This window comes from Varanus komodoensis, unplaced genomic scaffold (genome assembly GCF_004798865.1).
Source record: "Varanus komodoensis strain SLA01 unplaced genomic scaffold, ASM479886v1 scaffold7_3, whole genome shotgun sequence".
In the NCBI taxonomy this organism is placed as follows: domain Eukaryota; kingdom Metazoa; phylum Chordata; class Lepidosauria; order Squamata; family Varanidae; genus Varanus; species Varanus komodoensis.
Window position 1 is genome coordinate 16,370,120 of NW_025336480.1, and position 27,670 is coordinate 16,397,789.

The following is a 27,670-nucleotide window of genomic DNA, read 5'->3' on the forward strand; positions in this document are numbered from 1 at the left end:
TCTCAGAAGGGGGTGTGGGACCTTTTGTGCTTTGGTTTAAAAGAATAACTGCTTTCATCAATAATCATTCAATATCGTAACACAACAGCGCCCCCTCAAGCAATTTTTATTCTTACAACCCTCACACAGAGTGTATTCTTACCACACTCAGATAAAACTCATTGCAGTTATTGCTTTAGCATGCATCTCCTTTTGTTTATCTAGTATGAGAACAGACTAGGATAATTAAGAAAAGGATTAAGATGGATTCATGGCCAGTTGGAATGAAGATTCTGACATCCCCTCCTCTAATAACTCTGCTTCCTTATGCCAATAGAAATGAAGACAACATGGACCGCCAACAAAAGAAAAAAAGAAAAAAAAAGAAAAAAAGAAAAAAAAAAGCAAATATTAGCATGCTCAGGGGAAACTTTGCAGAAGTACTTTTAAAAACAAAACCAGAAATATCAAAAGGGGACAACTCCCCACACAGAAAAAATCATAATGAGAATTTTGCTTGCCCAGTGGTCACCAGGGGCCGTGGAATATTGCGTGTCAGCTGGAAAAGAAGGGGCAATTAACAGCACGGGGTGAGAGTGAACTCACAGGGTTCAGCACCAAACAGTTCATAGCAGCCTGCAGGAATGCTTGGCACTCAGGCACACTTCTTCTACATTCTGTTGGATGAGAACTCTCATCAGACCCATACAGCATAGCCAGTAATAATGATGGGAGTTGTGGCCTGACAACATCTAGGGGGCCACATGACTGCAATGTTTTGTTGCAAGTCTCACTTGTACAACCCAATTTCCAACATTTTAAAATACCATACGCAGAAAAATGCTGAATCTTCCATCGTTTGTCACTCCATGTTCCAGCTAGGCTAGTGTGTCTTTGCTGACTTTTTAGCATTTGTAGAGAGTATTACTGAACCCAGATAATATGATTCCTAGAAAAATGCTGCAGCCAGAGTCTTGAAGAAAGAAAAACGAATCCTGGAGACCCTTCCCTGCAGCAGTCCTTGAGGGTTAGAAAAGTTCCAGGCGAGAAGGAAAATGGTGAGCCACACTTATTTTCACACTATGAGATAGGTCAGGAGTATAATTTTAATATTTTACAGATGACAGAGTTTTACTTGCAGAGATATATGTGTGTTTTAATCATTATCATTTTTGATTTACAATAGCCATACAGAGTTGTTATAATCTACACATTCTTCATAACATTAATATAAACAGCTAAGAGCACAAAAAGGGAAAGGTTTACTAAAAACATAACACTATAAAATCACAAGATTCTTGTGTTTCTATGCTACATGCATTATAATTTTTCCATTATTTCAGAAAGAGTCCTGATATGAGGATAGTGGAAGGAAAGTCCTAGAAAGCATTGTATCCATACTGCACAAAATTAATTAGCTTTATAGAATTTAGCCATATGTTACATTTTATTGAGCAATTTTCTAACGGGCAGATTCACGCCAGACTTCCATTTGGTGACAGCCTGCATGTTTGCCATTATCAATGTGGTACTAGTGGACTATATAGTAATATCACTTGTAGTTTCACTGATATTTTGTATCTTTTTATAAATTTATAATAATATATAGATATATTATTTATATATTATTTATTTTATATTTATATTTGGGAGTTATATATAACTCCCCAAACATCTGTTGAGTAGTCATAGATTTTTTAGCAATCCCACCAAGTATGTACCAACTCAGCTCTTCAGAGTTTTACACAATCAGACCCTGTAACTTGTCAGATCAGTTTCCTTCTGTTTACTTCACATGTCTACAAGGATTGACTCAACTCAGAAAGGGGTGGGAGCTTTTGAGGTTCTGAAACACAGGGTATGAAAGAATAATATTGTACTGCTATGATGTGAGACAGCATGACTAGAGTCAGCCTTTTAAAAGTCTGTTTGGGGTGTGCCTGGGGTATATAATTTTGCATTCATACCACTTGATGCTGCTTTCAGGCTAAGTATGCACAGTATTCTTGGCATATTGCCAGGTCTCAGGAGCCATATTTAGTATTTAGGAAGAAGTAGAGTAAGTGTGGGTGTGTAGACAGTGGCATCTTCTCTTTCTTATGCTCACACCATGTGTTCAAGACCTTGAAGTAAAGCCCCAAGCCCCAAGGAGACACAATGGGGGCCGGAAAGTAGGTTGGTTAGTTGCCAGCTGTATAGCGCCCTCTAAGATTTTGCTGAGGGAAGAGCACCCTTTCTTTGGTCTGATCCTCCTCTCTCTTTATCTGTCCGCATTTTCTCTGGCCCTCTCCAGGAAACGAACTCTATCTTGTCATTCCCTTACTTTGCTCCAGCCTGATTTCCTGCATTCTCCTGCCAGGTTTACCTTCATCTTCCTCCACACCTCCCCCACACCATAACTGCTAGGCCATGTTTGCATTTCTCTCCTGACAGCTTTCCTTTCCCCTTCCCCCAGTGCCCTTTCTCCCCTTGCTCCATCCTCTCCGAGAGGAGATGTCCTGAGCCAAAGTTAGCCTGTCAGGTAGCCACACATCCGGCTTAAAGCCAGCAGGTCAGCCAGGGCCACCCTGCAGACCTCCTCTCGGATCTGGGTTGTCAGCAGCCTTTTCATCCTGCTAGGGAGTTTGATATTTGCTGCTTTTAGTCATAGGAGTGGTGCTCTTTGCTCATCCAAAAGCACTCATTTCCCTTTGGATCTGGCCTGCCAATAATTGATAGCAACAGAATGGTCCACCTCTTTCTCTAGGACTGTCTGTGCTGCTTTTCTGTCAGCGCTCCTCTGACCTTAACTGCTGCCTGAAAGAGATTCAAAAGGTGAAGCGTTTCAGTACTGGAAACACCACCTGTTGGATTTCTTCTTAATGGCCAAAAGAGAGAATTAAAAGGGTGCAAGTGAGCCATACTTAGTTTTTTGTGATGCAGTTGTGAATGTTAGACTGGGACTTGGAAGTTGAGGATTCTTGTTCCCATTAAGCTCAAAAAGATAATTTTGATTCTCAGCCTTATCCACCACACAGAGTTGCTCTAGGGATAACAAGAAGGAGAGGAGAATCATGCAAGCCACCTTGGGATTCTTGTGAAAGGAAAAAGGCTGGGGAATAAATATAATAAATAAATTTTAAAATCTCTGTGTTACTCCATGGGATTTCTGGCTGAACCTCTGTTTTCTGTGTTTGAAACATAAGATGTTTCCCAAATATGAATGTCTTATTCAGATTTATAGTCCTTTAGGGTTATAATCTCATGTAGATTCCTATAATTCTTTGACAGTGTTGAAGTATAATAGATAATACAGCTACATAAAGCATTATCTTGAGACAGAAAAGGCACTGGTCATTTTATTAAATCCTAAATGAAATTAATGTATTATTCTCTGCAGGCTCCCATGTTTGATATGAGCTAAAAACCTTTACAGATGTTACACATGTGTGCACATACACACACAATCTTTGCAAATTAACTATCCTAGTCTAAGTCCAACGGGATAGAGAAGGATCTACACAGACAATGCATACATCTTAAAACTAGTAATGAATCACACTGATAGTAATGATATTAAATTCTTTTTTTTCCAGTCAAGAAAAGTTGCCAGTAGAAATATCATACTTTGGCTATCTATGCTGTCTTCCTGTCAATCATATATTCATAGTCAGAATTGCAATAAACAACTACAAGACAGAAAGAATTTGCAGAACATCATAAACCTCCAAATACTTCTTTAAAAAACCCCCCAAAAACAAAGTCCTGGCCAAATCTACTGATTGATGTTTTCCTATTTAAAATTGTTCCCACACACAGTAATTCAAAGCCCAGGGGTGCAGTCGACTAGAAGACAACAGCAGGGTGATGTTTAGATATGCTAATTACTTCAATTTAAGGATAGCAATGACTACCAAAGACATTGCATGTAATAACTAAGCTTGAGAGGGGTTAAAATCACATGAGATAGATGGTCAAATGCATTCATGACCTAGCAAAATGGTGTAGACAGATCTACAAACTGTGGCCTCTTAATCCTCAATTTTAATGAGCTACATTAGGCACAGACAGGCACCATGGCAGATATAACACCTTCAAAGGCACCTGCTCTGGGCAACTGGAGTTGTCTTCTGAATGTTTAATTTTCCAGCTTTTTAATATACATATGTGGATTTGTATGAAATGCATATTATGTTCTAGCAATTTTAAATAGACTCCACAAAAGAAGACCAATATCCAAACAAGTATCTATTTGAAGTTGGCATCTATACACCACCAATTCAGATATTGACAGTATTGTAAGTTCTTCGATCCATTGCATTATGGAAGTGAGTGTTTATCCTTCCAGTTTTGTAATATCAGTTTTTTAGCAGATGCAAGAACACAGATGATCCATCACCATTTCCATTTGTTAATTTCCATTAAACAGGTAAATACTTTGAAAGAGTGTGTACATTAGTGAATATTAAAGACTGTTTCAGTACAAAATTTATCTGTGCAGCAGCCAAAAAGAAGCAATTTCTGGACTTTGCACAAGAAGAATTTAAGCTATTTGCATCACTACCAATAAGCTACATTAGATAATTCCTTATTAAAGGGATCTTGTGGTGCACAGTAGACACAAAGGTTTTTGCCAGGTAAAATGCAGTCTAAGATCCATCAGTGGAACAGGTAGATGCCAAAGCAGTGTTCCACTGATTAGGTATTTTGTGGTGGGGCCTAGAGCAGTTTCTTTAATCCTCAAATGTGCCCACAGGAACAGAAAGGTTGGCGATCCCTGAACTGTACAATATTTTCATACAAGCCATTGCTTCCATGACCCAACAAACTTCTGAAAAAAATCTGCAGGCTTCTCAAACTGTGTTTTAAAACATTCAGTCCTTTCAGTCCTTTACAAAACACTTAAGCTTTTGTGGGACCATCTGGCTCCCAGAAATTATCTCTCTGTCAAGACCAGCTCCATTCAAGGAATGGGAAAATGAAGCACAGCTAGGGCAGAAAAGAGTCAGGCCCAATAATGAAAGCTTAGACGGTGTGGGATCTCCCTCAGCAACTCACACAAGCTCTCCTCCCTGCCCCTTCAAAACAAAAACAAAACAAAAAAAAAGAACAAGCCTGGATCACTAGGTCTTCTTTCTCTTTCTAGTCTAATGCTTCCCCTCCCCTGTCCCCACTTTCCTTGCTATTTTCCCCTCCCTCCCAGCCCCTAACCTAACACTTTCTCTTCTCCACACCTCTTTAACTTGCTTTAGACTAGCCAGGCTCCCATGCAAGCAGTTATATGACTAGCCGCACCTTTGTGGGAGCCATTTTGCAGCGGTGCTCACAGCAGTTTCAATTACAAAATGAGGGCACATGTTCAGAGGCTTGGGAACAGCCATGACCCTTTCTATTGGTGTACACCAGGAGTGAGAGGGTCACTTGCAGGCCGCCACATATTCTACCCCTTACCTACCCCTAACCCAGCTATTTGTTCAGAGCTGCTGAGAAATGGAGGCCAAAACAAGTTGCCCATCCAGGTATAGTGACTGTGAATGGATGAAAGGACAACAGAGGTGATCGGGGGACTGGGAACAAAGTCCTGGGAGGAAATTTGAAGGGACTGGGTATGTTTACCCTTACCAAGAGAAAACTGAGGAGGAACATAAGTAACAAGTAACTAAAGGGTGATTGCACAGAAGAGGGCTATGAACAATTTCTCTGTCATCTAAGACCATAGAACATGGAATAACAGGTTCTAATTATAGAAAGGCAGATTTGCTTACACATCAAGGAAAACATTCCTAATGGGCAGAGCAGTCAGACAATAGAATCAGCTTCCTAGGGAGATGGTGGCCTTCACTGGAGGTATTCAAGAAGAGACTGGACAGTTATCTGTCCGAGATGTTCTAACCTGCACTAAGCAGGGGCGTTGACTCAATGGCCTAAAGGGCCCTTTCCAACTCTGTCATAGTGCATATAGGAAAAGCAGAAATGCAAATAACAGGTGAAGGTAATATTCTGCTGCTCTTGCTTGGTCCCTGGCTCAGGCAGCTCCTGAATCTTGGGAATGGCACATAGGAGAGATGATTGTTTTATCCTCTGACCCAGACTTACTTCACATCATCATGAGCTGATAAACGATGGACATCAGCTCCAAAGAAAGTACTATTTAGGATAATGCAGTACAAGTGGCAATAGTATCAGATTATGACTGGAGGGAGCCAGATTCAAATTCACACTCAACTCTTTTGTTGTGAAGGTGAAAGAGGAGGGAGGAAAACAGATTTACCACCTTAAGTGCTTCTGGAAATGTGGGATAGCAGCTTGCTTGCTTCCTTATTAATTAATTAATTAATTAATTAATTATATTTCTCTCTGACATTTTCCTTTGAAGGAACTCAAGGCAGCTTACATTTTTCTGTTTCTCCTTTCAATCTTATCCTCACAACTCTGTGAGGTAGGTTGGGCTGAGAGTTTTTGACCGGCCCAAAGTTACCCGGGAAGTTCCGTGACTGCCTGGGAACCTAGAACCCAGAGCTCCCAAATCCCCAGTCTCACACTCTTAATCACTACACTGCACTGGCTCTTAAAAAATGCAATGATACCAATATTGAAAATAAGAAATGGTGGGGATGGCTATGTGGTTCAAGCCATGACAAGCCCTGTTACGCTGAGTTGCATTTTAGAGTTTATTGGCCACTCATGATCTATTTTATTATGTAGGATGGTATGATGTATTTTATTGCATTTGTGTTTGTATTTTGTGAACCACCCAGAGAGCTTTGGCTATTATGAAGTACAGAGATAAAATAGATGAAATAAAATATAAACCAGTCCTTGTAAAATGGGGATAGGAAATTACTTACCAACCTGATGTATCAGCAAGGGATCTAAATCTGAAGCAGAAGTTTTGGGGCAAAGCTCTATGGATTGTATTACAAGCTGATGATTCAGTGTCCCTCTTCTTTTAAACATTCTAAAACTGTGAACATGTTGGAAGTTGCTGATTTTTTAATCTAAACTTATTTCAGTGCTAATGTATCATTTTACACTGGTGAAGGTTTCTAGGGTATGCACAAAATCACATTAACTATTCCCTTTATCTACATTTGTAATAAAACTTGCTTTTGTTTTGGGAGGGTTAGTATGAGGTCAGTGCTGTGAACTATCTGTTGCATTCCTATTCAGAGCAGTAACAGCTAAACAGCAGCTAAGCCAGAGGCTCTAGTCTATTATACAGAAAGTATTTCATTCCTTTGCCAGCCCTCAATTTAAAATATATTCTAATGCTAGCTAATTCAAAGCCTCTCCTACTGATACATTCTTTGAAATGCCACCCAGGTCCTGTTATTATTGCTATTGAGGACAGACAGAGCACCAGGTCTTCAGTCAGCATTAGATTTTATTTGTCTAAGCAGCTGGGGGCAGAAAGGGGCTGTAAATACTGGGAAATGCCAGGCCCTGGGAGTTTAGGCCTTCTTTGACTGCCATGGAATTGCAAAGTCAGGGCTTGTTAAAGCTTCATAAGGATGCTCATTATTTTGGGGTTGAGAAAGAGATACGGAAGGCTACAAACTAAACCAGCAGTCACTTTATTGTTCTCCAAGAGCATTTCAAATTTTAGATAATGCTTTAGTTAAAAGTCAAAGTCCATTTTCTCTTTCAAATACCACCCCTACTCACAAACTTTCATTTGTATTCTTACCTCAAGCATTCTTATTACTAGTGTTAATGCCCCATGCAGAAATAATTAGAAATGAGCTTCTTATTGAAATACCCTCAGGGAGGACACCTTGGCATGCAGTTACTATGTAGATATCTGAACGGCACTCAGGCAGGCACAAACCTAGCTGCCTTAAGTTTGGCTGAGATTTCAAACATGCAGTGAACCCATGATTTGGCATGAACTCAATGGGTGTATGTTTGTGTTGTGTAGGAGATATACTGTCTGAGGTATGACTGGTAGACCCAAGACTGGTGCACATTCTTAGATTAGATTAGGGTCTTCAGACTATGCAGCAGCTTGTTTAGGAAGGTATGTTGCCCCTACTCCCATGTTACTGCTCACCTTCTCGGTGGCAGTAAAGACTATTTTATTCCAGAATGCATTTAATTAAAGTGGCCTTTCTTGTGATGCTTTAAAGTTGCTAATATTTGGGGGGATTATTGTTATTTGCTCCTCCCTCAGCAAATCCCATACCATTTACAACAGTCCCTTGGCCTCAAGATTCAGATTTTCAGGGGGGTACAGTGCGACGGCAGTGTGGGAGAGTTGTTTTTCATGAATAGGAACTCTATACTGGGGGGTGCAAAAGTAGGTATACAGTTATAAGAGTTATACAGAGTTCCTCACCCCAGTGGACTTCTTCTTTGGGGGTGTTATCAAAGATAAAGTATTTTCAAGAAAACCATGCACTGTTGATGACATGAGTCAATTCATAAGAGAGGCATGCCAAGAAATTGATAACAATAAAAACCTCTGTGCCAAAGTGAGTGTAGAAACTAGACTACAGGAATGTGTAAATGCTGAAGGCCAGCAGTTTGAGCACTTAAGAGATTGTACTTAATTGCAATTTGTATCCTTGTAAGTCATCCTTATTGTGACTTAATAAAGCTATTGTTTTTTCATAATAAAAACTGTATACCTACTTTTGCACCCCTCTGTATTGTCTACAGAGGGTAAGTTTGCATATAAGCCCATGAATCCTGTGCTTATTCAATGCAATCTGGAAAACCATCCATTTTCATACACTGAGTAAGCAAATACCTGTGGATCCATAAACAAAGCAAGCACCTGAAATACACGGAACAGATACTTCAGTTGGTCCAGAATGCTGTAGCAAGGTTGGTTATACAGAGTGTGCAGTTCCCTTGTTGCATCAGTTTTATGTGTGTCAGAATTGTACAATTTATAAACATGTTAAGGAAGCACCACTAAATCCTTGCAAACCGTGGCCCCAATACTCATAAGGCTATGTACAGTAGACTTAAGCTTATCCCTACTTAGACATAACAACAACTTCATCTTTCTTGATTAGGGCCTGTCCATAACCATATTCAGTTAATTCTGTCATCTTTATCACATCATGGCTATCCATACATCTCAGTTTTATACATTCTTGATTATTCAGATTCAGTATGATTTTTGCCATATTTCTCTATCCCTTTGTCTTCTAAACTTCTTGTAATCCAAATGTTTTTACATTGCCCAAGCCATTTGGAGTGATTCCTGGAATCTTTATTCCCAAATTTAATCAGGCAACATTCCCTCGGAAGTCATTAAGAGCAGAACAACAAATTTAGGATTTAGCCCAGTAATAAAACTTCCTTCCTTCTTTCTGTGGCATACTCTGCAGGACACTGCTATGTTTCTTTCTACTCTGTCTACCTCTCCTGAGACTAGAACTATCAGCTATTCTGGGTAGCTGAGCTGCCATCTGCTAGATTATCCTTATTCCTTCCTGCAGATGCTAACTGCTGTGGCAGAAATCAGCAACAAAAACAGAATGGAAACCAAACTGAGATAAAGAGGAAGGCAGGAGGCTATTATAAAGAGGCATAGTCTGACTAGCAGCCACAGATTTTCCTTTTGGAAGTTTCTTGCAGTAGACAAAACATTACTGTGCACAATTTCATAGATATTGTTAGTACATAGTTATTCAGCAAAATCTGCCAGGTAATAGCTGTGCAGCAACAGGCATTTGCAAGAGAGAATGAGTGTGTGGAGCTGATTAATCTTTCCCTGCAATCTTTCCCCAAGCTTCCTGCTTGACCACTGGGCTAAGTGGAACAAAACAAAACAAAAAAATGTGTAAACACAAGACAAAACAAAAATCTGACAAGGAGCAAAGACTGTGGAGAAAATTTGGTGGGCTGGAAAAATGTAAGAACTCACTCCCACTGTGTAATACTTCCCTTAAGCTACATCCTTATCCATAAATTAGTGTTACAAACCAAAGATGACACTGGAAACATGCCTTTGCCTGCAGCCAGAAAACTTAAATTTGGTGAATAATACTCAATATGCTAATTGAATATATTTGCATAATTGCATGCCTTATTCTGCTGTGCTTTGAAACCAGAATAAGATTACCCTTTTCATTGATGTAGAAATTTAAGCAGTATCCAATTCCTTATTTGGTGTAATTCTTCCTTAAAAAAAAAGTCAATTCCCCCACCCCTGCCGTTGGCCAAACTGGGGATCATCTTGAGGCCCTAGCCTTGCTGTGGAAGGCTGTGAAATGCAATGGGCATTGTCATGATTGCGGAGCCCAGATGGCCCCCTTGGAATCAAGGCGCAGCGAATAGTGAAAAAGGACAGACATCATCTGGAGTGCAAATGATGTTAAGTCTTTGTGAAGCTGACTGAACAGACATTAGGTTGTGGTGAACTGAAAGTAGATCTCCAGGTGTATGGACCTTTAACTCTCAGCATTTCTAATGTCTATGCTGGCAGGGGCTTCTAGGAATCGAAGCCCCAAACATCTGGAGATGTACCTTCTACCTACCCTTGTACTGCAACACATAATCATGCCATAATTTCAGGACACTGGGAGCAGTGAAGAAGTCCTACTTCACCGCTTTGATTATATCCTCAGGAAGCCATCCAACAGAATTGTTCAGCATGGTTCATAAGATGCAGACAGCTGCTCTAGCCCTGGAACCCTCTAAAGTCTATTATGAGTAAAATCTTCTACAAGGCACTTTGAGGATGAAATCACTTACCTCCACCATGACCTATTACTTACTTACTTACTTACCTACTTATTATACTGTCCAACACCCGAAGCTGCGTGAATCACAGCAACTTATTTAAGAATGATAACATAAAAACATAGAAACAGAGAGAGTCAGAAGGGGTCTCCCGGGCCATCTAGTCTGACCCCTGGCTCTAGCCAGCTCCACTCATGACATGCCCACCATGTGCATGCCTATCCTATCCTTGAATAATAAGCATCATAAAACTTAGTGATACAAAATTTAAAAGTAAATAAAAAACAGAAAAACAAAATTATGTGTTTGAAAGACCCTGTTAAATCCTGTCTGACAACCAGCAGTGCCCAGTAACTAATTATATGCCCTGCAGTAGGAGATGGTCTTTACTTGGCACCGAAAATATAGCAAGTTGGCACCAGACAGGCCTCACTGGGAAGTCTATTCCATAACTGGGGTGGCCAGCTCTGAAAAGGCTGTTCTCCTTGTGCCATGATCCAAGCCTTCCTTGGAGGTGGCAATCAGAAGAAGGCCCGAAAACTTGATTGTTGTGCCTGGGTAGGCAGAGGCTGGAAGAGGTGTTCCATCAGGCATGGTAGTCCCAAGCTGTGTGGGGCTTTATATAGGTCAAAACCAGCACCCTGGATTGCGTCCAAAATGATACAAGCAGCCAGTGCAAGTGGGACAGAATTGGAGCTTTATGATCAGACAGTCTGATCCCTGTTATTAATCAGGCTGCCACATTTTGCGCAAGCTTCAGCTTCCAAACAGTCTTTAAGGGAAACTCCATGTAGAATGCACTGCAGTAGTCTAGTTTAGGGATTACCAGAGCACAGATCACTGATAGCAGGCTATTTCTGTTCAGGTAGGGACGTAGCTGAGATACCAGCCAAACCTGGTAGAAGGCACTCCGAGCCACTGAAGCCACCTGGGCCTCAAGTGACAAAGATGTTGCAAGGAACATCTGCAGTCTACAAATCCGCTTCTTCAATGGGAGTGTAACCCCATCTAGAACAGGTTGGATTCCCTCTACCCAATCAGAAGACCCACCCACCAACAGCATCTCATTCTTGTTTGGATTGAGCTTAAATCTGTTAGCTCTCATTCAGTCCAGTGCTGCAGGCAGCACCAGTTCAGCATATCCACAGCCTCACCCACTGAAGATGAAAAGGAAAGACAGGGTTGCATGTCATCAGCATATTGATGACAACATACTCCAAAACTGCAGATGACCTCACCCATCAGTTTCATGTAAATATTAAATAAAATGGGGGACAAAACTGAGGAACCCCACACAGTCCAAGGAGCAGAGCAATATCCTCCAAGAACCACCTTCGGGAGACTACCATCCAAGTAGGATTGGAACCACTATAATGCAGTAGTTCTTACACCCAACTCAGACAGTTGCCTCAGAAGGATACCTTGGTCAGTGGTATCAAAAGCTGCTGAGAGGTCCAGGAAAACCAACAGGGTTGTACTCCCCTGTCTCTCTCCCAGCACAGAGTGGCCAAAGCTGCTTCTGTGCAAACCAGGCCTGAACCCTGACAGCAATGGATCCAGATAATCAGTCACATCCAAGAGTGCCTGGAGCTGGTTGGCCACCATCTGCTCAAGAACACTGCCCAGAAATGGAATGTTTGCTACCAGCGTAAAACTGTTGAGTTCTGGGTCCAGGGGGCAGCGGTGGAGGGTTGTTCAGGACTTCACCACTGCTTGTTTGAGAAGCCCAGGGACCACTCTTTGTAAAGAAGCATTCATCACCTCCCTGGCCTAGCCAACAGTTCCCCACTGCCAAGAGGGGCAAGGATCCAGTATGGATGTGGTTGCACAAACCTGACCAAACATCCCGTCAACATCCTTAGGCTGTACTAACTGGAACTCGTCCAATACAGGTAGACCAGACTGTGTTCTGGATATCTCACCCAATACTACTGCTATGACGCTGGAATCCAAGTCCTGGCAAATGCACAAAATTTTGTCCTGGAACATATTGTAGCAGGCCTCAGATGGCTCCAAGATGTGCTTGGGGTCAGCATGTAAAAGGATCCGGACAAGCCTGGAGAGTTCTGCTGGGTGGCAAATGAAAGGCTGAATGGAGGCAATCAGATATTGCTTCTTTGCTGCTCTCACTACCCCCAAATTTTATTTATTTATTTATTTATTTATTTATTTAAAACATTTCTATGCCACCCCATCGCAATAAAGCCTCGGGGCGGCTCACAAAACATCAATAAATAACAATACAATAAAACCCCAATACAATAAAACCCCAGTGCAATAAAACCTCAGTGCATTCTCGGCTAAAAATTAAAAAAAAAACCTAGTTAAATAAATAAATTAACACTTAAAATAAGTTTTAAATAAAAAGGTCTTAGCCTGGCGCCAAAAAACAAATAACGACGGCGCCAGGCGGACCTCTCTGGGGAGCGCATTCCATAAATGGGGTGCCACCGCAGAGAAAGCCCTCCTCCGGGTACTCACCCTCCTGATGTCATTCACAGATGGTTCCCGGAGAAGGGCATCTGCTGCTGACCTCAAGGGGCGGGAGGGCATATATGGGAGCAAGCGTTCCTTGCAACCAAAGTACATTTGATTGTAAGCACATAGCAGGACTCAACTATATTCCCTATGAGCTTTTTTTTCCATCTGCATTCAGCTCGTCTCCTGATTTGTTTCATTGCTCTCAGAACTGGGGTATACCACAGAACTGTACAAGCTCTGCTACAGAGAAGCACTCAGGAGCAATCATGTCAACTGCCTGGGTCATCTCTGTAGGCTAGAGATCTACTAGGGATTTGACAGGACCACAAGCCATATCAGCCAGAAAATTCTCCAGAGTCAAATTCTCCAGAGAATTTTCCAGAGCATCTGGATCCATACGCCTCTGAGGGTAGACCATCTTAGTGGATCCCTCTATCCTGTAGAAGGGAAAAGTCACCATTAGCCTAAATCTCAGCAGGCAGTGATCTGACCATGACAAGGGGACAATTCAAAGTCTCCCACTATCACTATCTCCCTGCCCAGCTGAGAAAACCAAATCCAGAGTATGTCCTGCTACATGTGTTGGGGCAATAACATGTTGGGACAGCTCCATGGTTGTCAAGGAGCCCATGTAGTCCTGAGCTCCCCCAGAAAGTATACCCCCAGCATGGATGTTGACATCTCCCAGCTGAGACAACCTCTGTCAGCTCAGGTAGGGGGACTGTTGTGTCATGGGGTGGGTAGGACAGAATCCCCGATACGTCCAGCTGGCCAAGCACAAGATGCAAACACTCTAGACTAAGATTCAGATGGAGAGGGAGCCTGGGAAGAGGGATAGAATTCTTATAGACCATGGCAACCCCCTGTTTCCCAGCCCTCCAGTCTAACTTGATGCTGTACCAAGTACCCAGGTGGTGAGACCTGGGAGGGGCTAACTCTATTCACCTACCCAGGTCTTATGCATGCCAGATCAAACACCTCATCCACTACTAAGTCATGGATGAACACCAATTGGTCTTCTTGTGCACCAATCTGGCATTTAAAGTAACATTCCAAGACCAGAGAGCAGCCTTTCAGGGCAACACCGAAGCTATGGCTGGGAACAGGACCCGAGTGCAGCCCAGGCACTAATTGCCTGGCCTGTGTTTCCCTTACCTGGTTAGCTCTCCATCCAACACCATGTCTCCACCTACCCGTCACTACGCTGACTGCCTTATGCTGATTCCCGTCAGAATCCCATCGCCATCCTCAGCTGCACATATGCCGGGCCTCTGAAGAGGAGGCCCCTTCACCCAGGGGCAGAGAATAACAACACTTGTTGCAAGGGGGTGTAACTACTCCAAAAGGGAACCATGAAACAGCAGAGGGACTATAATCTCCCCATTCTGGACTTACTGAGGACTCAGGACAATGTTGAATGAGGACACTGACAAGAGTCAGTAAGCCTGATCAGGCATACTGTGGGTTGCTCTGTAAACAACTAACCCTCCACGAGCACACCCATGTGCAGAAGTTGACACAGAGAGCAGACACGCTTTTTGGAAATACAGAATCACTGTACTTCATTCTATGTGGGGCTGCCTTTGAAAACAGACACTGCAACCAGTCCAGAATAGGGCAGCACACCTCCTGACGAGGACTGGCTTTCGCGAACACATCACGCCAGTCCTGCACAGGCTATGCTGACTGCTGGTTGCCATCTGGACCCAATCCAAAGTGCTTATGATAACATAAAAGCCCTCAACAGCTTGGGGCCAGGATATCTGAAGGAACGCCTGTCTCCATGCATCCCAGCCCGATCACTGAGGTCTTCATCTGAGGCCCTTCTCCAAATTCCTCCCCACAATGAAGATGTGGGGGGAGATGGCTAGGGGAATGGCCTTTTCTGCAGTTGCGCCCACTTGTGAAACAAGCTTCCAGTTGAGATCCGCTAAGCATCTTCTCTTATTCAGATGCCAATTGAAAACATTTCTTGTTTGCAAATATTTTGGTATGTGGGTTGTAGAATGATTTATAACACATTCTAGTATTTTTATTGCTGCTACTGCCATGTTAGTATTTAAGCCGCCAGACTATTTTACATTATTGTTTTAACGTGATTGTTCATATGGTTTTATTATTAAGTTAATACTGATTTTGTTGCTTTTATTGTACTATTTTATTAATTTTTTGTATTGGTCATACGGCATTGCTTTACTTATTGTTGTTGAGTGTAATGTAAGCCCAGAGAACCTCACAGCCATGGGTGCGGCATACAAGTGAAATAAATACTACATTAAGTTTGCTAGTTTTGGATTGTTGTATGTTAGTATCCTTCTGGATTCTGTTACACAGATCACGCTATAGCATTTTGTATGATGAACAGACATGTTCTAACGTTTGGTTAATGCTGCCTGTGCACAGATTTTTGCCTGACTGCCTTCCACCTTCAGCTGACAAGCTCTGCGTCACCATGTACTATGCCATTGTTATTGCTGGCCTTGCTGACACATTGTCACCATAAGTCAGTGGAAAACTCTGCCCAGGCCTGGACACCAGCCAGGAGGCTCCACTCCAGGATCCCCCTCTCCTCTCCCCATGAACTCCTCCCTGCATCAGCTGGCTTGGCCGCCCACATCAAAAGTTCCCTGAAGGAAGTCATCATTTCACAGCCTTGATGACTTTCTGGGTAGAATGCAATACAAGTTGCTTACAAACGAGCAAACAGACCAGCACACTGACGCACAGATGCCTTTAAAATGCTGCTTAATAAATGGCCACTGCAAACCCTTCCTAAATGAGAAGGGTGGCCGGCCAAGCGTGCGGCCCTCCTTCCCCACCCTCATGAGAAGCAGAACTGACCCATTGCCTGACATGGCACCCATCATGAAGGGGTCTCTGAGTTGTTATCAGGCTATGACAGTTTCCGCCGTCAGATTCCTCCTGCCCATTAGGAAAGCTAAATAAGGAACATCGTTCAGGCGGCTGCAGGAAGTGGGGAAACGCAGGACATCCGGCCCAGCTGCCAGTTTTTCCTTTCCCATGAACCACTGCTGACCTCCACCAGCAAGGGCTTGGACTTCGTGCCTGGCATCACAGCTACACATCTTCACTTAACTCTTTGGAGGCTACCTATTATTTCCAGGAAAATGCAGATACCTGGTTTTACTGTGCAAAGGACAGTGCGCCACTTGGCATTACACCAGCTTGGGAAACAGGAACACTTTGCACAGTCTGATTTCAAGAAATGACTTCAGATGACTTCGTTTTGGTACTTGCATGTCTCAGCAATGCATACACGTAACCCACTTACTGATGGCTATTTACATCTATGAAGTGCACTCAAGGAATCTAAGTATATACATCATAGGACATGAGTTAGTTATTTTAACTCTTTACAGCCAGGTTTACAGTTGCTTCTTTACATTACAACTACTCCCACATTTCCAAGATATTGAAAAGACTCTTTCCTGTTGTGATTCCTGTTGTAATTCCAGGAGGAACTAAATCCTGTTGTGATTCCTGTTGTTTGCTGTTGTAATTCCAGAAGGAACTAAACTGCCTTTCAAGAACATCTAGCCAACTCTAAATTTAGTACTAAGAACAGTTAAGCCCTAGACTCCAAAAGCCTTAAGTCTGCTCACCTATGCTGCAGTTGATGACCACAGATTATGTCTTCCTTGCTAGTATACTACAGCTTGGTTTGCATACAAAGGTAAACCAGAGCTCCAGGAGAAAGCTGACTTATTTATGAGCAGCATACTTGCGCAAATCTTGCAGGCCATTGAATCCACAGGACAAAGGTTCCCTATCCCTATTCGAACATCAAGCCCTGTCATCTGCAGTGCACCATCTTGCATGTTTTCTTGCTCTCCCATGGCTGATGTTTTTGAACACCTGTGTGATTTTGCAGTAGGATAATGTATTTTATGTGTTATGGGGAGAGGGGAGCATTCATGGACTGTAGCATAACAGCTTTTCCACTTGGTAGTTTTAGGTTTTCTTTGATCTCTTTCTTTGGCCTATGGATAAATCTCACTGCCAAGTAGCCACATCTGAACTGCGATGGCCTTGAATAAGATTAGTATCATATGAAAAGAGTGTTGGCACAACGCAACAGACATGACTGAAAGAGAAAAAATAGGTGAACTGGAAATCTTCCTTGGTAAGCGACAAAAGGCAATAGGAAGCTGCCTTATCCCAGGTCTGGTCTCTGCTCCACCCAGCCTATGGATCGATCGACGCTGGTTCACAGCAGCTTGGCAGGGATTCAGAGAGGGGTCTTTCACAGCCATACCAGGAGATTCCAGCCTTCCTCAACCTGACGCCCTCCAAGTATCTTTGCCCTACAGGTACAATTCCTGGCACTCCTGACCTGCTCGGCTGGCTGGGACTCACAGGAGTTGAAGTCCAAAACATCTGGAGGGTACTGGACTGAGGGAGCCTGACCTAGGTTGTCTGTTGCGTTTGTGCGCTACTCTAGTCTTTCCCCCAGCGGCATGTAGAAGCCAAGCAACTGGCCAAAAGAATTGCCATATGCTTAAAAGACGAAGGGCCCTCCCCATATGGGTACAGAATTGGTACATGTGCTCATTTAAAAATTATTATTAAGATTTTTAAATATTCCACAGGTGGCAAAACAAGCCTATTCTTATTCAAATCCCCTCAAATAAAATCGGTTAATTTGTATCATGACCCAAATCATGCCAAACCACTGGAAAAAAGGATTTCTCTTAACCTTAATTGCTGTGTGGGGGAAAGAGTTTGTGTATGGGTTTTTGTGGGAGAGCAACATCTGAGAGAGGGAAAGTGCTCCTCTAGCTGAAATCCCTCTTGGAAATTGACCCCTGCCTAGCAATTAAGCTGAGAAAAACCCTTCTGTTGGTTCTAATAGACATTTAGAGCTCAGTGGAATAGGACTGGGGCCCTGAGAAATAGGTTTCAGACTGGGACCCAGGCCCAGCAATGCGCCTAATGGCTTATGCAATATTATTCTTGACAGGCTCAAATATGGCTGTGTGGAAAGCCTTTCCTAGTGAGAAGACATAACCTAGATTTGATCCTGGGACCTTCCACATGTGAACCCTGAGCTATTCCACCAGGCAAGGGCTATCTTCCAGTGGGTCAAACTATTGGTCCATCTAAGGATATCAGACAGTCTGCAAAAGACTACTTTTATGGGTGGGGCGTAGACAGCCTGGCTTAAAATATAGAATCTACTATCTTGACTTAATAGCCATTAAGCCTGACTGAGGAGCATTAATATTATTTTGAAGCACCATCACAATCTGAACCTTAGGGAAATATGTCCATGGGACTATCGGCTTGAAATAAGAAACAAAGCTCCAGAGGCAATAAAAATGCAAGGATTAATTTCTGCAGTCACTGGATAGCAGAGCAGCTGCAAAAGTATTTCTCTGTCCACAAAGGAGAAATTAGGACTGCGCTGCAATCCACTGGTATGCCTAGCACCAAAGCACAAGCTACAGGGTGCCAGTGCGGGTGGTGGGGTGTGTGTGTGTGTGTGTTCAGCACATTGTGATAAGTGCCTACACTGCAGCAGGTGCAACAGCACTTGGGAATCTACTGGGGACAAGTGAGGCAATAATACATCTCACATGCCCTCTGTCGTCGTGTCAGCCTGCTCCACTGCGTCTGCTACAAGGATTTGTCTGCCTTTCTCAGCTACATTCCTGGAAGTGGTGGGTTTGGGGTTTACTTGGCCTTTCGCCAGAGGGACGCTTTTAGCGCTCTTGTTGTAAATGGAGACATGAGCCATAGAGTTGGACAAGTCAGTCTGATGAGGTTCAATATGTATTACAAGTAAATAAATTGGAAAACAGTTTACCAGGTGAAGTGGCTAGATGGGCTTGAGGAGTCTGGATTGTAAATCAGGGCAGACACAAGGTAGAATGGGATCTACTGGGTGATTTGCAGTAGGTCAGCAAGGGGTTTTGTCTCTCAAACATTTCAGAAGCAACAGTAAAATGACTTTTCCCACCTACATATGGTTGCTCAAGTGACAAAATAGGGTGCAAGGGGGATAAGGAGTAGATTTTTGCCTGGAAAGATTGTGAGCATGTTCTCACACTGAAACCAGAATTCTTGATCTAATCCATATGCTCAGAGGCACTCTGTTCCTTAATCCTTTTCTTTCTATCATATTGATTCCCATTAGGCAAGTTTGAGAGTCTAATTTTTAAAAACTACATTTCTAGATCTTGGAAGAGTGATGTTGACCAACCCATGCTGCGGCTGACCATCATTTTCTTTTTACTTGTTTATATACTACAGTCTGGTCTGCACATAATAATAAACCAGAGCTCCATAAGAATCTTGGCTTATCATTTATGAGCAGCATGAAAACAGAAGTGGCTAGGTCTTCTAGCCATGGTTTGCTCACTGTGATACACAAACTGGGAACTCTGGTTTTTCCCTCCCTCAAAAAGCACAGGCCACCAGGCTTGTACATCAAGAGCCTGTGCTGCATTGGACAAATTAAGGAGATTCCATAGAATTGTCTTTGCCAAAAGAGCTGAAAACAAAGAATCAGAACAAAGAATCTGTAAAACTTCCCACCTGCTTAAGTTCAAAAGCTATACCACATTGATTATATATTTGGAGTGAAGTTGTGGTTCACCTGCATCATCATATAGGCAAATAAAATGCCACTATTTCCAACTACATTTCCCAGAAGGCAAATGATCAAATAAATACAATACAAATAATACCCACGACTTCAGGTTCATAAAAATGCACACTCCAGTAATAATGCTAAATGCCCCTCCTTTGGTTAGGTTTCTTAAAAAAGAATAATCTCACAGCTAAGAAATCTGCCAGGTTTTTAGAAAAGCTCCTTTATCACACATCATAGTTGCATGATGTTCTTTGCTGTTTCTGTGCTGCAATCTGATGCTAATGTGAAGACAGCAGGCCTTACGTCCAAGGAGTGATTGCTCCTCCTGCTGAACCACTGCCTAAATCTGGTTATGCCTACTGCAGTGGGGAATGGGACCTTTATGCAGAAAATCTATTGATGTGTAATGGAAGAGGGTTACAGGAAGCTTGGTTCTGGCTGGACAACAGGAAAAACTTTCCGACTATTAGAGCAGTACAGCAATGAACCAATTACCTGGGGAGGTCGTGGGCTCCCCCACACTGAAGGCATTCAAGAGGCAGCTGGGCAGCCATCCGCCAGGGATGTTTTACTTGGCGTCCTGCACTGAGCGGAGGGCTGGATTTGGTGGCCGCGTAGGCCCCTTCCACCTCTAAGAGTCTATGATTCTGTGGTTATAAGATACTCTAATAAGAGAATGGTCAGCTAGAATACCAAGGGTGTCACTGCTGCTGGGTCAGCAAGGTGAACTGTGCTGGATATCCTGATGCTTCACATATTTGCCTGAGTAAATGAGCTAAGGAACTCTAGTCCTTTTGTCTTATGTATCTGACTACTTACTATTAAAATGCCCAATAACCAAAGTTTCCTAGGTCCTGCACAATACATCAGCAACATAAAATATAAAGGAGCAATGGATAAAACCATCACAATTCATAACAACAAATTTAATCAGCTAGCAGAATAGAATAATAAAATGTTGGCTAGGGCTCGCTGGGAGTTGTAGGCCATTTTTTTACTGCCTGGGCTGCATCTTAAAAGCATTAGAAACATTTCTTAAAATGACCCAAACCATGTTAATCCTCAGGGCCAAGCACATACTGCCAAGTACAAACATACACAGTGCCTATCGCACAACTGGTGCATAATGAACTTATTATTTATTTATTTTAAAGTTTTTACATGCTGTCCCAATACTAAAATTTTCTGGACGACTTATAAAAAACTTGTGCCACATGAGGAAAGATATAGGGTAACATGTGATTATACGTATTAATATATTCTTTTTCTGCCTTTGTTTCCATTTGCAAGGTAGTCTAAAATAATAAAAATATTAAAGTGCAGCATTAAAATAATAAAATGTGAATATTTTAAAATGCAGCTTCTACAGTGTACATAAAAATGGAAGTCCACACAAACTCCAGAAAACACCTCCGGAAGGTAAAATATCGCTGTTTGTGTACCCAGTTATGGGCACATGATGATTTCTGTACAAAATTTACGTGACTCAGGCTTACGTGACTCAGGACCCATGTCATCATTTAGTTATGCTTCAAACAATATGCCTAACTGTTATCCAGTCCTCTCCCCTGCCTTGGAAACTTTCCTTGTCTTAGCATCCTCACAAGAGCCCTGTAAGGAAGGTTACATTGAGAGAATAACTGGTCCAAGTTCACCAGGGAGGGATTGAGTAAGAGTTTAAAATGTGGTCTCCGTCTTCTAAATTAGGGGTAGGCGCCTTTCCTCCCGCAGAAATTTTCACCTATAACTGTCATCATCCCTGGCCAACATAGCCAATACTGAAGTTGAGGAGTTGCAGGCTAAAAAATATGGAAGGTCAAAATTTGCCCGCCCCTATAATTCACTGAAGTTCATACCCCTCACAGTTTATTGATCATATCTTCTTATGCTGTTGTGCTTATTCAATTCTTTTCCAACTATTAGTTCACACCACTTGCATTCCTCACAGAAACTCTGGCCCTTAAGAAGGATGCATCACACTGATTTGGTTCTCTTTGTATTACTGCATAAAGCCTGAGCTAGTAACACTGCAACTTGGTCACTCCGAACCAGTGTCTATCAACCCTAATGCACTAAGCCAGTATGGAAAAGAGACCAAGAATCCAAGTACTGCGCACTGTATCAGAAAGCAGTATGCTCCGTCACCATAGCAGAGCACTATGAACTAAAAGTACTGTTCCTATGTTATAGTGCTCTAGGCTTGCAGTGTTGCTGTTCTGAATTCTATATACACCTATATATAGAATTCCATACCACAATTATTCACTAAGGATTCTGCTTTTACCTCATTTTTTGTGCAGTAAACAACGATGAATTATGGAGCTGGGATTATAGAAAATCCTCGTATGTTGCAAAAATTGATCTTACCACATGTAAAGCTTCCTGCACAAAGATTTTCCTGTGGTCTCTGGTACTTTATAGCCTCCCATCTGAACTCTAGAAAACCATGTATCATACTCCTCCACATAGACATTTTCTCCATCTCAGCAAATGTGGCCTTTTTATTTATTTGCCCCTAAACATACAGACTATCTCCCCACTTCAAAGTCTCACTGGCATTTCAGACAGCCTGATTCAGTGCATATCTACTCAGAATTACATTCCGCTTTGCTCACTAGTACTTTCTTCCCAGTAAGTATATACAAGATTGCCTCCCTAGCCATTTTTATTTAATCTGACAGTGCAGAGTCAGTGTACTTTGCTGATAAATGCCTGAACCAAATTAAGTAGGAACAGGCTATGTGGCATTCATAAGTGACTGCTGCTGCTTTTGCCAGCTGAGAAACCTTTCTGCCCAGAATTAGTCTAGAACATGCATGTGAACACCTCAGGAAACTGGTGTGTGTGAACACCTCACCAGGAAACTGGAGTGGATTTTTTTTCAAAAATGGTAGTGCTTACATGACACAATGACATAGTTATGTCATTATGTATTAATGAACAATGATCTTATGAAAAGCAAACAGAGGAATGATTCATTCTCTTGCATCTCCCCTGCTCCACCAGTCTCTGTACCTACCAAGCACAGATTCTGAGTTGTGTCCAACATTCCTCTAACTTAAGTCCCATTCATTTTGGTAGGTCTACTCCAAGTTGAACTAAGTGTAGCTACAATCCTCCATTAGGGATCATCTCTACACAGTGAAATACCCCCCTTCCAGAGGAATAGAAGTGATCACAGCAACAGAGGAACGGAAGTGCTCACGGATTCCCTTACCAACTTCTATTTACTCCATTGAGTTTTGCCAAAGTTGCACTCATCACAAGCAAAAAGCAGTGTTTGTTTTAAATCATAGGCAGGAAAAATTAGTACTGCAACCGGTAAACACTTCTTGAGGAACCAAAGCAGATTTGTGCCTTACAAGAAATCCCTGTAGCGAGGCTGGCCCAGGCGGATGGGTTAAATCCCCTTTCCCTGCCCCAAAGGAATTATTAGTCACCTGAGAGTGCCCTCTGGTGGTGGAAAGAGGCCGATTGTACAACCTCAGCCGAAAAAGATGCACTGGCTGAAGGAAGCGGGTGTTTGGCAGATGCTGTGCCCGGAGCGCTGGAACTGAACAAAAGGGGGAAATGCAGGAGGAAAGGAAAATGGAAAACAACAACGGGCAGCAAACGGGTTGCAAAATCCAAGGTGGTGGTCCACTGTGTACAATATGGTGCGAACCCTGCGGCTCTGCAGCTGTTTTTGGACTGCAACTCCCACATGGGCCATGCTTACTGCTGTTGATGGGAGCCTTCGTCCATAAACATCTGGAGGACCACCGATTCCTCATCCCTGCTTGTAGAGGGGGGAAGTGGCAAGCAGAAGGGCATGGCGGGGCAGCAAACTGGACAGAAGGCAGACGGCGGTGAGAAGCAGGGCAGCAGAGTCCAGGTGGCGGGGCTGAGCTGAAGGCTTAGCGGCAAATAAGCAACGCCAAAGCGCCAGGGCGAAAAAAGGCGATGCCCAGCTAGACGACCGCCGGTCGGGTGGGCAAACGCGCTGCCCAAGGGGGCGGCGGTCGGAGAAAGGCGTAAATGGGCTGCGAGCCGTCCGCCTCCCCTTCGCGGCACCAACCCGCGGTCAGAAAGCTTTCCCCGCAGCGGCCGCCACCTACGGCCGCCGCCGCCGTCCTGCTCTCTCGCCGCCGCCAATAGCAGCTGCCCGGCGCACTTGGCGCCAGCGTGCGCTCAGTCGACGGCGCGCCTGCGCTCGCTCACCTGCTTCCGAGACGATGCCGATCCAGAGCCAGAGCGACAGCGTGCAAACTCTCTTCATTTCCAGCGCCGGGGCGCGGGCCCGTTGGGAAGGGGCAGCAGCAGCAGGCGAATCCACGTATGGGCAAGTGGGCGGCGGCGGCTGGTCGCGAAGTGGCGGCGGCGGACGGTCCCGGCCGGAGCAGTGCTCCCGCGCTGCCGGCGCCGCCGCTGCCGTCCCCCGCGTGGCGGAGCGGAGCGGAGCGCTGCCTCTGCCCGCCTCGAGGAGAACGAACGGGCGCGCTCCGCGAGCGGGGGGATGGCTCGGCCCCGCTTCCCTTTCCTTTTCCTCCCGCTGCCGCTCGCGGCTGCCAGAGAGTCCAGCTTGGGCGGCTCGGCCAAGTTTGCCGGGGCTCAGGGGCTCGGCCGGCCGGTTTGCGGGAAGGAGCCGAGCCACTGCGAGGAGCAGGAGGGAGGGGACGAAGCCCAAGGAAGAAGGCGGGAAGCCCGGTCGGGGCGGCGGAGTGTGTGCGTGTGCGTGCGGCGAGAGGGGGAATAGACAGCCACTGGTGGACGAAGTGAGGGGCTGAGTGCGGAAGGGCGAAGAGGGGCGAAGTGGAAGGAAGAGCGGATGCGGTCCCCAAACGTGGGGTGGGGCCAGCTGAGCCCAGGGCAGGGGATAATGGGTCCGTCAGAGAGGGGGAGAGAGCGAGAAAGATTCTTCGAGGGGACGCTGGGCGCGAGCGTGGAAGTGGCGGCGGGTAGAGTGAACTTTGCAGAAAGATGGGGAAGGAATGAATCCCGGCAAGAATAAAAGGACAAGGGCTCTTGGCAAGGCTGAGGGGAAGAAAGGAGGGAGTGGTGCTGGAGTGAATGGGTGTGGGGGCCAGCCACGAAAATAGGAAAAGAAGCAGGTGTGAGAGGCTCCTCACGTCCGCTGTTCTCAGTGCAAATGGTTTGTTTCCTTAGGCAAAGGGGATGAGTTGGGTCTTTTCTTCTTGCAGGCGCCCTCTACTTTCATGAGGCAGCAGCCAAAAAGAAATACGACACTTGAAGATTTTCATGACATGGGAATTCAGTGACGGGCAAGCTTCACCTGTTGAATGCCTGCTGGTCGTGCTGCTGTGTAAGACACAGACGCTGTGCTAGAAGTAAAAAGTGGCAAACAGCATAATGAACTCCCACATATATTTCCTCCTACATACATTTCACTTTTGTAAGTTGTGCGTGTTCTTGCTGCAGGGCTTATTGGAAGCAAACCAGTAAAGCAAAGAAGCATGCAGGTTTTTTGGCTCCATGGGCTTCGGTCTGGATGAGCAAGATGTTAATAGAGCCCATCTTGTGGGACCCAGTTGCTTGCAAGGGGTAAACGAGTTGAAAAAGGATATCTGAATGCTTAAAACCTTATGCAGATGCTGAGAAGCAGTCAAGCTAAAACAAGAGACAGTTTACAAGAAAGAAATGAAATTTTGGGCAGACTTGGAGGAATGGACCTGAGGTCTAAATCTCTGCTTAGACTGAGTGACTCTTGGGCAAGCTATGATCTCTCAATCTCTACTCTCAGGGTGCTTGTGAAAATAATACTGACCATATGTACTACAATAAAGTTCTGAGAGGAAGAACCCTTTATTTGGTAAAAATCATTGCATTTTTCTATTAATCAAAGTGAAATGATATTTGTTTGCCTATTAAATTTATAAGGCACCCAACCAGGCTCCCTCAGGGTGACTTAAAATCAGTAGAAAATTATAAGAAGAAAGTACCAAACACTAGTAATCAAAGCAATAAACACAAATGTGAAAATATCAAAGTGTTAAAATGTTAAAAATATGAATGAGCCAACAGTAAATAATCAGCTGGAAGGAGAAGGCATTAACCTTTTGTCTAAATGAAGATGTCAGGCAAATCTCCCTGGGAACAGCATTATACAGATGGAGCTGCTGCGGATAAGGTTTTTTCTTTGGTGGCCACCTGTCCCACAGTTGAAAGTGGCAACATCCAGAGAAGAGGTTCAGAGAACTTCACAGTAAGGCAGGAGTCAACATACAGAAGGTATTCCCAAAGTAGAGCTGTCGTAAAGCTATTGTACCAAGCTTTTGAATAGGGCCCAGATGCTGACTGGCAGCTAGTGAAGTTGACTCCATCTCACAGAGGCACATAACTCCCCCTTCAGTAGCATGTACATGTTTAAAAGGATGGGGACATCATGGGGCCCTGAGGGACAACAGCAGGGTTTCCTTCAGGCAGAACCGTAGTTGCAAATAGCACCTTCTGGCAGTAGCTGTTCAAGCAGGAGTCAAACAACTAAAAGAGTGTCCCCAATTCAGATATCCTCCACCAATGAATACCCAATCAAAAGATGGTATCAAAAGTAGCTGGGAGATTAAGGAGAACCAACCAACCAGCATTCCAGCTGTCTTTTGCCTGAGAGAGCTCATTCCTCAGGGCAACCAAGGCATTTCCTCCCTAAACTAGGCCTAAAACAATTGAATATGCATGCATGTATTTGTGGAACCAAACAGGCACCTAGAGATCCTATAAAATCATGCTGTTGTGCTTTCCACATATATAAGGGGGGAATCCTTTACAGTCAGGCAGTATCTCTAAAAGGACCAAGCAAATATGTACGAAATTGTAAACAAGCTTTTGAGTCCTCTAGTTTGCCCACAAAACTGCATTTGATGGGTCTGATAGTGGTATTGCCTAACTGTAGATTCTGGATTTTTCTTATGGACCAATATGGCAAACTGTTTTGCACCTTGAGGAAAGTTTTCATGCTCATTTTTATGCACATGCTAACTACAAACATGGATGAGAAGAGACCTAGTCAATGCAAACATGTCCAAAGTCATGTATAGAATGCACATTATTACTGCATATAAAACACAAATCTGCATTCATATCTGTGTATGCACATTTCTAGATAAGCACATACAATGTCTCCTGAAGTGCAAGAACATTGTAAATAGACACAAAGATCTTTTTCCATATGCAAAAATCAGCGCCTTGGAAACTTGACCTGCTATTTCCTCCTCCAACTGTTTGTTGTTTCCCTTCCTCTGTCTCTTTTTTCAAAATTTAGCAAAGCCCACATTAATAAGTGCATAATGAATCTTTCAAAGCACAGCCTAGGACAAAGGCAGCCAGGGTGTGCCAAGGATCAGAATCAGCTGTTGGCATCCAGGGCCAAGCTGCTTTTGTGCTGTGTTTTTTTAGGAGCAAGTTGTATTGCAAAAGCAGCTATGAAATGAATTGGCAGCCTAGTACTCTAGTTAGCATAGAATATATGCACCTCATTTTGATAAAGAATTTTATTCCTGACTATTTGTGGTCTTAGAATCATTGATGTTCTGTAAAGTGCTAGCTTTGCCTGCATTCTTTTATGGATGCCTAACATTCTTAAAATATTGTCTGATGACAGATAACGGAATTCTGACTTTTTAGAAGCAGGGTGCAATCCTATGACCAGTAGATGCTCTTTAGAAAAATTTGGAGTCCCAGGTTCAACCTTGGAAATGTACTTCCAGGTCGGAGCTGGGACTCAGAATTCAAAGTGCCCTCTCTCCACCCTTGGAGTGAGTGAGGCTCCACCACATTACAAGATATACCAGTGGTACCTTAGCCTTTTCTGAAGAGCAAGGTCAAAAGACGTAGGGTGGGAAAAGTGTGGAGGTGACCTTTGCGCTCCTCCTATCCTTGCCTGAATGCCCATAATCCTCTGAGTGCATGGGATTATGGGCAACC

General features: G+C 43.6%; 1 protein-coding gene across 2 annotated transcripts in view; it reads right to left on the minus strand.

Annotated features, from left to right (window-relative positions):
• The window catches only part of FLT4 (fms related receptor tyrosine kinase 4), a 120,720-nt gene extending 96,480 nt beyond the window's left edge, over positions 1-24,240 (minus strand). Inside the window, exon 1 of one of the 2 annotated variants that reach the window (XM_044454113.1) lies at positions 23,951-24,240. In XM_044454113.1, the coding sequence (XP_044310048.1) occupies positions 23,951-24,008 (58 nt within the window). In that variant the 5' untranslated portion in view covers positions 24,009-24,240. The remainder of the gene's footprint in view (positions 1-23,950) is intronic. The other variant, XM_044454112.1, reaches the window with a different exon arrangement.
• Positions 24,241-27,670: the final 3,430 nt, after the last annotated feature.